The 11,633-nt window shown below is 50.4% G+C and overlaps 4 protein-coding genes across 4 annotated transcripts; 1 reads left to right on the forward strand and 3 right to left on the reverse strand.

The window, feature by feature from the left end:
* Nucleotides 1-3,642: 3,642 nt before the first annotated feature.
* Nucleotides 3,643-5,602, reverse strand: PPTG_02405 (hypothetical protein). The gene has a single exon (XM_008893480.1). The coding sequence runs from the start codon at nt 5,517-5,519 to the stop codon at nt 4,017-4,019; it is 1,503 nt and encodes a 500-aa protein (XP_008891728.1). The 5' UTR covers nt 5,520-5,602; the 3' UTR covers nt 3,643-4,016.
* Nucleotides 5,603-5,788: 186 nt separating this feature from the next.
* PPTG_02406 (hypothetical protein) lies at nt 5,789-6,460 on the reverse strand (the record flags this gene model as incomplete). The annotated part of the gene is made up of 1 exon (XM_008893481.1): nt 5,789-6,460. The coding sequence occupies one exon, from the start codon at nt 6,458-6,460 to the stop codon at nt 5,789-5,791; it is 672 nt and encodes a 223-aa protein (XP_008891729.1).
* A 355-nt stretch (nt 6,461-6,815) lies between these two features.
* On the forward strand, nt 6,816-10,010 carry PPTG_02407 (hypothetical protein; the record flags this gene model as incomplete). The annotated part of the gene is made up of 1 exon (XM_008893482.1): nt 6,816-10,010. One exon carries the CDS (start codon nt 6,816-6,818, stop codon nt 9,948-9,950), a length of 3,135 nt encoding a protein of 1,044 aa, XP_008891730.1. The 3' UTR covers nt 9,951-10,010.
* A 519-nt stretch (nt 10,011-10,529) lies between these two features.
* PPTG_02408 (hypothetical protein) lies at nt 10,530-11,599 on the reverse strand (the record flags this gene model as incomplete). Its single annotated transcript, XM_008893483.1, has 2 exons — nt 10,530-11,267; nt 11,351-11,599. The coding sequence occupies 2 exons, from the start codon at nt 11,597-11,599 to the stop codon at nt 10,530-10,532; spliced, it is 987 nt and encodes a 328-aa protein (XP_008891731.1).
* Nucleotides 11,600-11,633: the final 34 nt, after the last annotated feature.

The following is an 11,633-nucleotide window of genomic DNA, read 5'->3' on the forward strand; positions in this document are numbered from 1 at the left end:
CAAAGCTACCAGGTGTTATGAATCTTCGTGGTCCCAACAGCGGAAGGGCACCAGGCACGGGGAAGGCCTTTTACGAGTTTACCTTGCTTTAACATTATCAATTCAGTAGCAACACGTAAGTGCGGGTACGAGTCGAATAGCCAAAGTTTCACATTCCTATAGTACGAAGACGCATTGTTACGTGCTAGTTTACCGTTCTTACCTTCATTTGTGGGAAGATAATAGCCGAATCGATTCATTGCTGCGGCAAGACGTTTGCCAGAATCGTCTTTGAGAATGCTAGCGTGGACAAATTCCATGCTAACAACCTCAAGCTCCAGCATTTGCTTGAACACGCTGATAGCGGTGGCGCGTACCTTTTGCGTGTTTGTTGGTACAGAAGCTGAGAGGCTCATGTGCGTGTCTTTTCTCTTTTTGAAAGTGGCTGTCTACCAACGTCCTTTTCACCTCTCCTACTCTCGGATTTGTAAGAACCGTTTGAATATGTTCAGAACATTTTTTGACTTCATGTTTGTATCGAGATATACATATTTTGGCTGAGCTTCCGACAAATATTTGTCGGAAAGCGTCGGAAGCTGTACACCTAGCCTAACAAAATCAGTGGCTCAAACTCAGGAGAGACGAGATATGATAGGCTAATATTCACAATTGAGTAGCAACGGAGCAAATCTGTAGAACTATCTGCCGGAAAGAGCACTATATTCATCCTTACCTTTCAGTTGTCGGTGGTGATTGCCTTTCACACACCCTTCGCTTTTGATTCTGTCCTGCTCTGGTCCTCGACTGGTTTGACGTTCTAGGCACCATCGGGCACGATCACCGACTCTATCAAGAACAAGATTCGAAGAGGCAGACTCAGTCGAGGTATGCGGAGGCGTAATTTGAAAGCCATAGCGGTTGTCAATCGATGAGTATTAATATAAATATTAGTCCGGCTACTATTTATTACCGTTGGTCCATAAGCATTCGGGTTGATATCCGTTGTCGTCGGCATCAGTACTATTATAGAGATCGCTGAGGTCGTAGTTGTCGTCACTGTAGCTCTTGTAGCCGTGGTTGTCTTATATTACAGATGAGCGTGATTGGTGGAGATGGCATCATTTTAGCCATGGCCGTGCTTCCGGAGATGATATCCGTAGTGAGCTAGTGACGCCGAGCCAATTCTGTTGCATCAGCTAGTTTGACAAAGGAAAGACCACCACCGACTTACTCAAAGATGCGGAATGTGTGCAGGGGGAGTAGAATACAAAACATCAATTACCTTTCTGTCAATCGCGTTGGAGACTTGACTGACAAAACAACGAATCCATCAAGCGTGTTATCGTAATATTCACGCTAGAATCTCGCGTTCAGCTTGAGGTGGCACGGATGTCGACACAGGCAACACTCACAAATAAAATCACTTTTGCAGATATAAGCTTTCTCTGACTTCGTTCCACCTGGAATTTGTACTGTGTATAGTGATCAGAAACAACGAATCGAAAATGGTACTAAAAGGATGTTGGTTAGTCGTTAAGTCGTACATACTCATTCAGAGGCCTCATAAAAACTCGGAAATAAATATAAAAATAATTACTGAGAATTAAATTTTATGTTTGTCTTTAGAAACCTTTCATTACAAACCGCATCCGAGATTATTTCCTGGAAAACCCCACGAGTCGGTGATTGAAATTATTTGAGAATGAAGCGGCGGCTGTGACCTGTGATGAGCACGGACACCCGCAAGGCTTTGAGCACAGGAAGTCAATGCTCTATCTTAGAAATGCCAAATATTTCGGGGAGGGTTTCCAACCGGGTGAGGGCCAACTTCACGTGCTAGTGGTGGCACCGAATCAGGAGGGACCCATTTCTATTAAGAAGCATTGGCGATTCAGCGGTGCGAGCACTCAAACTTCGTCACCCAAGTTCTTGAATTTGGTGGCAAAAAAACTCGCCGGCTTGTACGAGTTTCACTGCAAGCTAGGTATTAATTTCCCTGTCATGAAAGATGTCTTTCGCGTAATTGAAAATCCCTCATGGGAGTTTCGATTAAAAAAAATCGGAAGCGGTTGGCGAAAACACCGCTGCCCATGTTCTTCGACCACAATGAATGGACGACGCTCTGGAGGCTCAATTGGAGTACAACTCGCTATGGTCGTGATGAAGAGATACCGAAAACGAGTAAAGGATATCCATACATCATTCTCTCTGGCGTGAAAATGCTACAGAGTGTCGCAGCGTCGCTCGGTGTAGGAGCTGCATTCATTCGTGAAGTGAAAGATGAACGTGAGCTGTCGACTGTTGAATGAGGAATAAGCTTGATAGTAGGTAGCCACCTGTGCTCATTTCATTTTCAAATAGCCTGGCAACTGCCCAAATGAAACACCAAAAACTGTTTTCAACCGACACCAACGTTTCAGCTTAAAGGGCCCTATGTTGACCTCCCAACTTCACTTTCTATCTGCTGACAGAGCTTGCTTCATATTGGGCAACCCTTCCACAAAATTAAATCCAAAAGTGATCTAGCTTATCTGGTAGTTTCACAACTTATCCCCTCAGCTCAACCTCTTCTATTATCTAATACCCACACATGCCAAACTCTTCCATTCAGATCGCACCGTCCATCTGTCTAGGAAGCAGAAGGGTGACAGCTAGAAATAACAAGGTTATGAAAGCAAAATACCCCACTCTGGTAGCATATCACCGCAATTCTGTTTGAGGTGCTGAAGAGCAAGAAGAAGGGGATGAAACCTGCCCCCCTTAGCTCGAACCAAGCTTTGCAGTATTTGGAACAATGGGAATGTTTCTTCGTCACTCCAGAATCGAGATGGTGAAGCTCTTTTGTGCGATCGTTGGTGACGGGGGAAGCCCCTTTTCGGTCGAAATTCCCGTAGACAGCACGGTGGAGGATTTAAAGATGGCGATCAAGAATATGACGGACAAACTGAAGTCAGCGACATGCACCTATTCCTGGCTAAGAAAAAAACGGAGGTGGGCGATGTGTGGCTTGACGAGAATGACGCGGCAACCGCAAGCTGTGATGAGCATGGACACTGCAAGGCTTTGAGTACATAAAGACAATGCTCTATCTTAAGAATAACAAGTAGTTCGGAGAGGATTATCAGCCGGGTGAGGGTGAACTTCACGTGCTGGTAGTTTCGCCAAATACGCTGGAAGCTGGGTCTGCCAAGAAGCAAATGCAGTACAAGAAAATGAGCACCGAAGTTTCGTGCCGCAAACTTTTAGATGTGGTGGCGATGAAACTCGCTGAATCGTATATCTTTCCCTGCAAGTATGGCAATCCGACCATGGGTGATGTCTTCAGCTCGTTTTCACTCCGACAAGCCCTCGTGGAAGTTCGTCGCGGTCTGTGCACCGTTGCCCGATATCTTCAGCAAAAGTGAATAGGAGGCGCTCTGGGACCTCAATCAGCTGACAAATCGTCGCATCCATGGTGGCGAGTTACCGAAAACAAGTAAGGGGCATTCATACGTCATTCTCCCGAGCAAAGTTGGTCGTGATAGCACGCTGAAGGAGTCACTTGGTCTTGGAGGCATATTCAGGCGGAACGAGTTCATAGTGAAAGATGAATACGAGATGTCGTGTAGTTCTGAAGAGTAGTTGCCAAGACCCGGAATTATGTTGTAGCACTTAACTACAAAATGATTCGGACAGATTCTCGATGCTTAGTACAGAGCTTCTTCATACAGTGTCACGCGATATAAAGTCAAGGCCCAGAGTTCCGGTGCCAAAAGTTCACAGCGGAGTTGGTTTCGTATCATTTCTGTTTACCAAGCTCCTCTGCTAGCTGTTCTACCCTATCGAGCCGACAGGAGATTTCTTCTCTTGTATCTCCTCTGCTCATTTTGTGTCTTGTGTTTGTCTGCCTACCTAGTGCGTTGCTTGCCGGATACCGATCGTAACAGGTTTCGTCGACTCTCCCCATGTGTATGTACCCTTGATGATCTGAAAGCTGGTAGCTTGCGAGCTTCACCGCTGGTGTCCTACAAGTTGGCTGCTGCACATAATATACCGCTCTATTCCGCCCGGTTGAGCGACGTGGCGTCCACCTTGCCACCACGGCGGTTGCCCGTCTTCTCGCGACGCGGAGCATCACGTCGCTCGCCCTTGTTAGACGAAGGGGCCTCGTCTCCGTTACGCTCCTTCCGCTCACCACGGCCGCTCTTGGGGCCGTGGCCACGTCCACGTCCACGCGTATCGTTGCCACGGAAGCTGCCACGCTGTCCTTCCTTGCGTTCAGCACGCTCGTCCACCTGGAGAACCTTGTCAAACACCTTGAACTCCTTGGTCTCTGCCAGAGCCGCACGCATGCTCTCCTGCTCGTAGTAGTCCACGAACGCGAAGCCACGCTGAGCCACGACGCTCACTCCGGCGATGGATCCGTAGCCCTTGAACAGCTCGCGCAGGTCGCTCTCACGGGTCTGGGCCGGCACGTCCCGGATGAACAAACTGTACAGACGCTTGTGTTCCTTCTCCTTGCCGTTTCCAGCCTTGCTCTTTGGCGATTTCTCGGGCGCTGGGGTATTCGTAGCCGGAGTAATCGACGTCGGAGCGGGGGCAGGAGCAGCCTTGGGGGTCGAGGGCTTCACAGGAGCCGAAACTGGCGCAGTGGGCGTGATACTGGCAGGCTTGGAGCCCGAGAACAGCGCAGCCCACGTCTTGGGCTTCTCCGGCTCCGCTGGGGTAGCCACCACGGGATCCGCGGGAGCAGCAGCGGGCGACGCAGGAGTCGGTGCCTTATCCTGCTTCTTAGGGGACTTCTCCGGCGATTTAACCGGGGATTTAACCGGCGATGGCGTCTTAACAGCAGGAGTCTCAACCTCCTTTGTTGTCGTAGTCGTAGTGGTAGTAGTCGTGGTCTTCTTAACCGGAGAGGAGGCAACAGTAGCCGTGGCCTTAACTGGCGACGCAGGAGCAGCTTCCTTCACCACCTTGGTGGTCGTAGTCTTCACCGTCTTAACAGGCGACGCTACCTTCTTAGGCGACGCAGACACACGCGTCTCCTCCTTCACAGGCGACATGGGAGTCTCCGTCTTGCCGTTCTCCTTTTCCTTAACCTCAGGCGCAACCTCGACGGGCGCCGCGCCAGGCAGTTCAAGGAAACGCAGACAATCATTCAGCACAAAGTAGCCCTTGGGCTGCACAGCCAAGAAGAAGGTCTGCACGAACGGCTTGGGCGTCGGACTGCTGCGCAGCGTCATGACGCCCGTGACCAGCACAAGCACACCGCCACCGTGCGAGTTCTGGCAGTCAATGGAGCCGGCGTCCAAGTCCACACGAGCGCCGGCATAGCCACGCTTGAGGATCTGGTCGTTGATTGCGCGCTGACCAGCAATGGGCTCCTCCATGTGCGAGCCCAGGCCATGGCACCACCGACTTTCAGCCTTGTAGAAGCGGTGCAGACTCTGCGGCTCCTTGGCCAGGAAGTGGTAGTACTGACGCATGAACGTGTTGCCCACGGTGGACGGCGACGGAATCGTCTCGTCCTCGTGGGCGGCGGGGGCGGACATCTCGGGCATTGGGGCGATAAGTACGGGGAGCTACTCCTGGCGGCTTTGACGGGAGATTTCAGATTGGATCTCTCGCTGGCGGCAAATCTAACGGTCGGACAGTAGGTCAAGAGCATACTAATGCAGAGTATAAATGTATCGAAATGATAGATGTTTTATGATGTGTGGTTTATGTAATATGCCGGTGTGCTGTTTAGATGTGACGCTAGATATACGTAGTGGCTCTATAAGGCAGTGGTTTGTAGCCATAAAGGCAAGTTGAAGTTGCCTTTTTGTGGTTACTTGAGTGCGAACACGAGAGGGATGATGATTGCAGCGAGGATCAGTACGAATAGACAGAGATACCAGAGGTACTTTTGCCGGGCTTCGCGCTGTAGTTGACGCGCGTGCTGCAACTCGTCGACGCCCTTGCCGATTTCGACTCGAACTGCTTCCACTTTGGTGACAATCTGGTCCACGCCGTGACCTTGTTCACTGACTAGAGTTCCAACTTGGCGGAATAGTGCGTTGACGGCTGCTGCTTCTTGTGCGATCTCGCCAGCTTCGAGCACTTCTTCCTTTGCAGTCTGGATCTCCTGCGCCGAGATGGCTACAGACCCGTTGCCCGCCAGGAAGTCAGCGTCACACAGCGCTTCACGACGTGCAGCAGCTTGGCGTTGAGCACTCTGCAAATCCTGCATCACTTTGACGAAAGCTCGTTGTACGTCACGGAAGCCGCTGGTTTCAGCTTTCCCGCGCTTGTGTTCGCGTAGGAAAGTGGCAAGACCTTGGTACGTGCCAGTAGCCTCATCGAGCTGCGGCACCACTCCAGCGATGTAGTCTTGCTCGGTCTTTAGCGTTGGGCTCGCTGCTGCTTCGCTGATGTTGGAAGTGAGTGTGCGAAGTTTGTCCAGCAAGGCACTGGCATCCTCAAGCGTCGAGATGACAGGCACTGGAGTGCCGTCTGCCATCACTACTCTTGGAACGCTTGAATGTGGAGTCGAGACTCCCGCTAATATTTGCCGTGCGCTTATCTAGGAAATTTCCTACAAATAGCAGAATATTGATCGCGTTGAAAAGCACTTTACCAGAAATACATGGAAGCTTGATGCAGACGCGCTGACAAAAAAAAACAGTGGTGTCATCTTTTTTAAGCGGTTGAAAGAATGGAATCCGTTTCGCTCCGACGCCACTTATCCTATTTTGGACAATGAAAACCTAAATCAACAAAATACTTGCCGCCGCGACACACGCTCATTTTTAGCGATCGGCAACCAACACGAAGACAGCTACCGCACTACAGTACATCGGAGAAAGTTGGGGAAAATGCCTGGACCGACACTTATGACTCCAACTAGCGTTGACAACAATTCGAACGCAGCAACTGATGACACAGATACTGTTCCAGCTCGGAAGAAAGGTCTACTTGGCAGGATTAAGAGCAGGTTGGTGAAAAACTTTGGTCTTCAGAAGCAAGCAGCTGTGGCTTCACCAACACCAAAGGATTTGATCAAAGCCGAGCCTGAAATCCCAGATCAGCAGCAGATTGAGCAGGAGGAGAACAATACGGACAAGGAGGACTTAAGTCCTGAGCAGCATCAATCGCAAAACGATGAAGTAAAAGTCAAGGGCCCCTCACGAGATGATCAATTGATCTCGGTGCTGCAATTTGACGAGTCGGTGCCTGCTTTAAAGAGCGTTACCAATGAACTTGAGACAGATAGTACCATCAGTGTGATGCAATGTCTCGAGGAGTACAACCAGAAATGCATTGAAACATCAGAACAGATCGAGGAAGACAATGTCGATGAAGAAGATGAACAGGATAAAACAGAAACGACCGCTTCTCACGAAACAGAGGAGACTGGAGATATCCCAGAAGAACTGCTTACAGAGACACCCGAGGAAAACGAAGACGATACGCTAGAAGTGTTCGACAATGGTGAAGGAAATCAGCAGCTAGAAGCTTCTTCTTGCGTTCCTGAAGATGGCGATGAAGAAGATAAATGCCACGACGAAGCATTTGATAGCTATCCAATGGATCCTTCAGGAACGCTGCAGAATGTCGATCTAATGATCATCGGGGTTACTCCACCGGCGCTGCAAAATCATACTCCGTGTGACGATGTTTGTGAGGAAGAGGAAGAACCTCTGGATACTGAACTTGCAACACCACGTGTTAATGAACCACTATCGTCTCCAATGAAACGTGTTCGTCCTGGACCTGGCGTTGACATGATGAGTTCAATAGCCTCGCAAGGTAGCACCTTGCCTCACCCTCCTCTTCACGAGATTCGTGAAGAAGACGATAACTCCGATCACCCTCCACTACGGAGTTTTGGAGGCCGACGCCATCTTCTTTTTGAAACACCAATCTTGTCTTCATCTTCAGCTCCGTACTCCCCACAAGTTGACGAGCCTAGCGCAAGTACGTTTGAAGAGGAGCCCCGAGTCGAGCAACAAGTCCATGAAGACGTCGAACCAGAGTCAAAGACTGTGGATACAGGAGCGTTAATCACCCACGCTTTCGGTGAGAGGATTGTGAACTTATTGGCCGCCGATCCATGGGGTGACCGACAAGATGGTTTCGATGCTATTAAGCTAGCAGTGAAGCAGGCCAACGTCTCTACTGCCGACCCAGTTACACGGCAGCGCTTACTCTGCGCTTCCCTTGCAGCTGCACAATGCGGTGTGGAGGACCGAGTTGCCCCTGTCATGTATTGCGCACTCGAGTGTTTCCGTGCAATTCTCAAGGAATTTGCTCGTGTCCTTCCCGACGAACGTGTCGACACTGAATCGAAGAGCGTTGCAGTTCTTAACACTCAATTGTCAACTCTGGTGGGTGCTCTAGTCAAGAAGTTAGGAGACTCCAACAAGCGAACGCAGCGTGAGGCTACACAGGCGCTGGTTCGTATCGCTCGACTTCGATCCTTGCGAGCGCTTCCCCACTTGTTACTGCATTTAAGTGGACGGGAAGTTCCACCTCGTCGAAAGCTTGAAACGCTACGTCGTTTGATGCAGGAATTCGGTCTTACAACCGCGGCTGACTCCTCATCTCAGCAGAAATTGACCGTGGAGAGTGTGCTCGAGTTTGTAGCACCAAGTCTTAAGATCGCAGAGGAGAAAACTCGCAAAGTCGCGGTCGAGATTCTAGCAGATCTTCAGACTCGGACTGGGAATTCGACAGATTGGCAGGCCCAGCTCGCTCGGGCTGGAGCAGTCAAACCGGAAATGCTCCGTGTAATCACTCGTCGTGTTGACGAGTTGGTGACTAAGCGTGAGCAGCAACAAGCAGCCATCGCGGAGGAAGCAGTGACAGGCAGTGCTGCTATAAACCAGGCCGAAGAGCACGTTGATGACGAGGCTGCTTTTCCTCCTGCAGAACTGGTGGACGTTCCTCAGGAAGACGCTCAGTCGAGCATTAAACTGCTCGAGACTTCGCTGTTAAATGCACAGAATATCGTAGGTCCTGTGTGCTGGCGAAAGCTCTCGAGTAAGACGTGGAGCGACAGAAAGGAGGCTCTACTAGACGTCGAGAAAGCTATGATTGAAGCCAAGTCAGACTTGCGGGACACTCGACCGACATTCGGGAGCTCTACTCAGAGCACGTTTGTGGCGTACAGTGCGCTGTTACACCGTGCACTTGGAGACAGCATTGCGCCTGTTCTGAACACTGCGTTGGATGCCTACGCGACGCTCGTCAAGATCTATGGTCCTCGTATTGAATGGCGTGGGGCGGATGTGCGTGATGTGACGTTACTGACTTTGCTGCGGTTGCTGGCAGCGATGCAGAAGCCAAACACTCGGACGACTCGTGCTGCGTGTCGTGGAGTTCTCAAGCTGGCAAGGCTTCCTAACGCCCGTCACCCGCTTCGATATGTGCTCTCTTGTGTGTTTAATGGCGAAGGCAACAGCGCGTGTGACCCACAGGTTCAAATGCACTTGCTCCGTCTTTTAGTACCGGAGTTTGGATTCCAGGCTGATGGATTAGGAGCATCGCGTGTACTTGATGCGGTTAGCAAGGGCTTGACACACAGCAGTGCTCGTGTTCGCCGCTCGGCTGCAGATGTTGCACTGAGTGCTCAACGACTTCTTGGCCGGGAATTCGTGCTGGCTCGGCTTCAAGATGTCAAGCCCGTGACGCTCAAGGAACTTGAGAAGAGTTTCGTTGATGGCGTGGGGTCTGGTGGTGCAGAGCGCCCGCAAACTGTGCATGCTACTGCGGTGGAGGTATCGGCACCTGTGGCTATTGGAGGCTCCGGCTTACCGCCCGTGACATTTGGTGGGCCTGGAGAATTTGCATCGAGGCGGTTGCTTCACAGTGCACCTGTGGGCATTGGCCGACTGCAATTCACGCCACATAACGAAGAGCTATCTGCGAGCTCTCAAGCACGTGCTTCAGTACTTAGCAACGAGGAGGAAAATCTTATGGATTCGATCCTTGGTGGGAATGATTTCTAGGATACAATAAACCGCAAGCACTAAGTATGAAGCATCATGCTTTTTATACAAACGCCTTCCACAAAAGTGAACATGATCTTCGCGCTTTTGTACGACATTTTCCGTAGAAGTAGATCATTAGAGACCTCAGTCATACTATAATTTACACTGGAAAGGCCTTCTCGGTAGTATCTCTAACCTAAATCGACATGACATTGTGAGAACCTTCAGCTAAGACGACAGCTGACCCCCCCCCCCCCCCCCAGGGCTGCCGAAAATTGTAATGTAATCTATTGCACCTACCAAGAGAGAATAGATAACCGCCATCAGCTACTTAACCCCTCTAGCCCCGCGTTTCTGGGCCCAAGTTAACCTGTATTGTACAGGATAACGAAATGACTTGTGTTAACTATTGCGGAGTTTTTTTCAGGATTGTGAAGATCACAATCTTTGATAGCTATCTACAGTGTGCGGTACAGTGTAATTTTCACACCAGTGATGCTGTATCCTGTATTCGCCGACAACAGCACATGTAATCGTAGAGAAAAAAGTCTAAATTTACAAATATCATCATTCACAAGTATACATGCATTCATTTGATTAGATCACTGCGGGCTCCACAATACCCTCAGCTGGCGATCCTCCATCACTACCCGACCTGGCACCCGAGCTAACACTGGAAACATCGTCGTGTCCGTCGGATGCCTGTGCTCCTTGGTCTACTGGAGCACGCAGCCTGATCGACTTGAGCCCAGGTGGAATGTTAGCGCCACCTCCCCAAAGCTCGTGCCAAATTTGGCTGCAGGTGGCCGAGTTTGTCGCCGCAGTCGGATCGTGCTGTCGCACCTTTTGACAGAGATAGATCTTGCCCTTAGCACTTGAACTGTCATCGGGTGTCCCCGCCAATCTTGCCTCGGTACACTCGAAGCAATAGAAGGTAGTTTCCCACGGATTCTTGGCCGGTCGCAGTAATGAGCAGACCTTGCAGGCGTACTGTCGACGCTTTCTCGACTCCTTGCCGTTCTTTCCCCGCGTCGTACGGTACACTTCGACTTGCTTCGTTGAATGACTTGTCGATAGTCTGTATCTCGGTGTCGGGGACGGGGGTACAGGCGTGTCAGTGAGCGCGCGAACCGATAAGTCACCTTCAAAGTCGGATGCACCGACAGCCAGCAGCGACATCTGCATTACTCGCATAAAATGCGCATGGGTTGGTTGAGCTGGACCAGTTGTACGATCACCTTGCACGCGACGAAAGATGATAAAAGCGTTGATCAGAGCCATGTCAACAAGTCCAAGAAAGATGGTGTGGTAATATTTCCGCATTTTCATGGCGCCCTGTACAAAACAGGATAAAAGTTACGTGTAGGTCAGTTGATCGTTGGATAATACCGGTTAAGAATAATAAGAGTAAAACAGACCTGAATTGAGTATCTCTGTAACCGCAACTGATCGTGTACGTCTGCTCCTCCCATGCCGTCCTGATACTCCTTCACAAGACGAGGTGCTGGGACATCAACAACTGCGGAGCCCTCACGCCTCGACAGAGTTGCTGGTTCGGTGCTACATCCAGTGGCGATGAAGTGTACGGGACGGTTGTCCATCCACGACACCGCAATCATGCTAGGTTCATCCTTGGACTGCGCAATACGGTAGGAGCCTCTTGCCATATTCTTGGGTCGCTTCGCACTCTTGTACGGAATA

Source organism: Phytophthora parasitica, assembly GCF_000247585.1.
Source record: "Phytophthora parasitica INRA-310 unplaced genomic scaffold supercont2.2, whole genome shotgun sequence".
Taxonomy (NCBI): domain Eukaryota; phylum Oomycota; class Peronosporomycetes; order Peronosporales; family Peronosporaceae; genus Phytophthora; species Phytophthora nicotianae.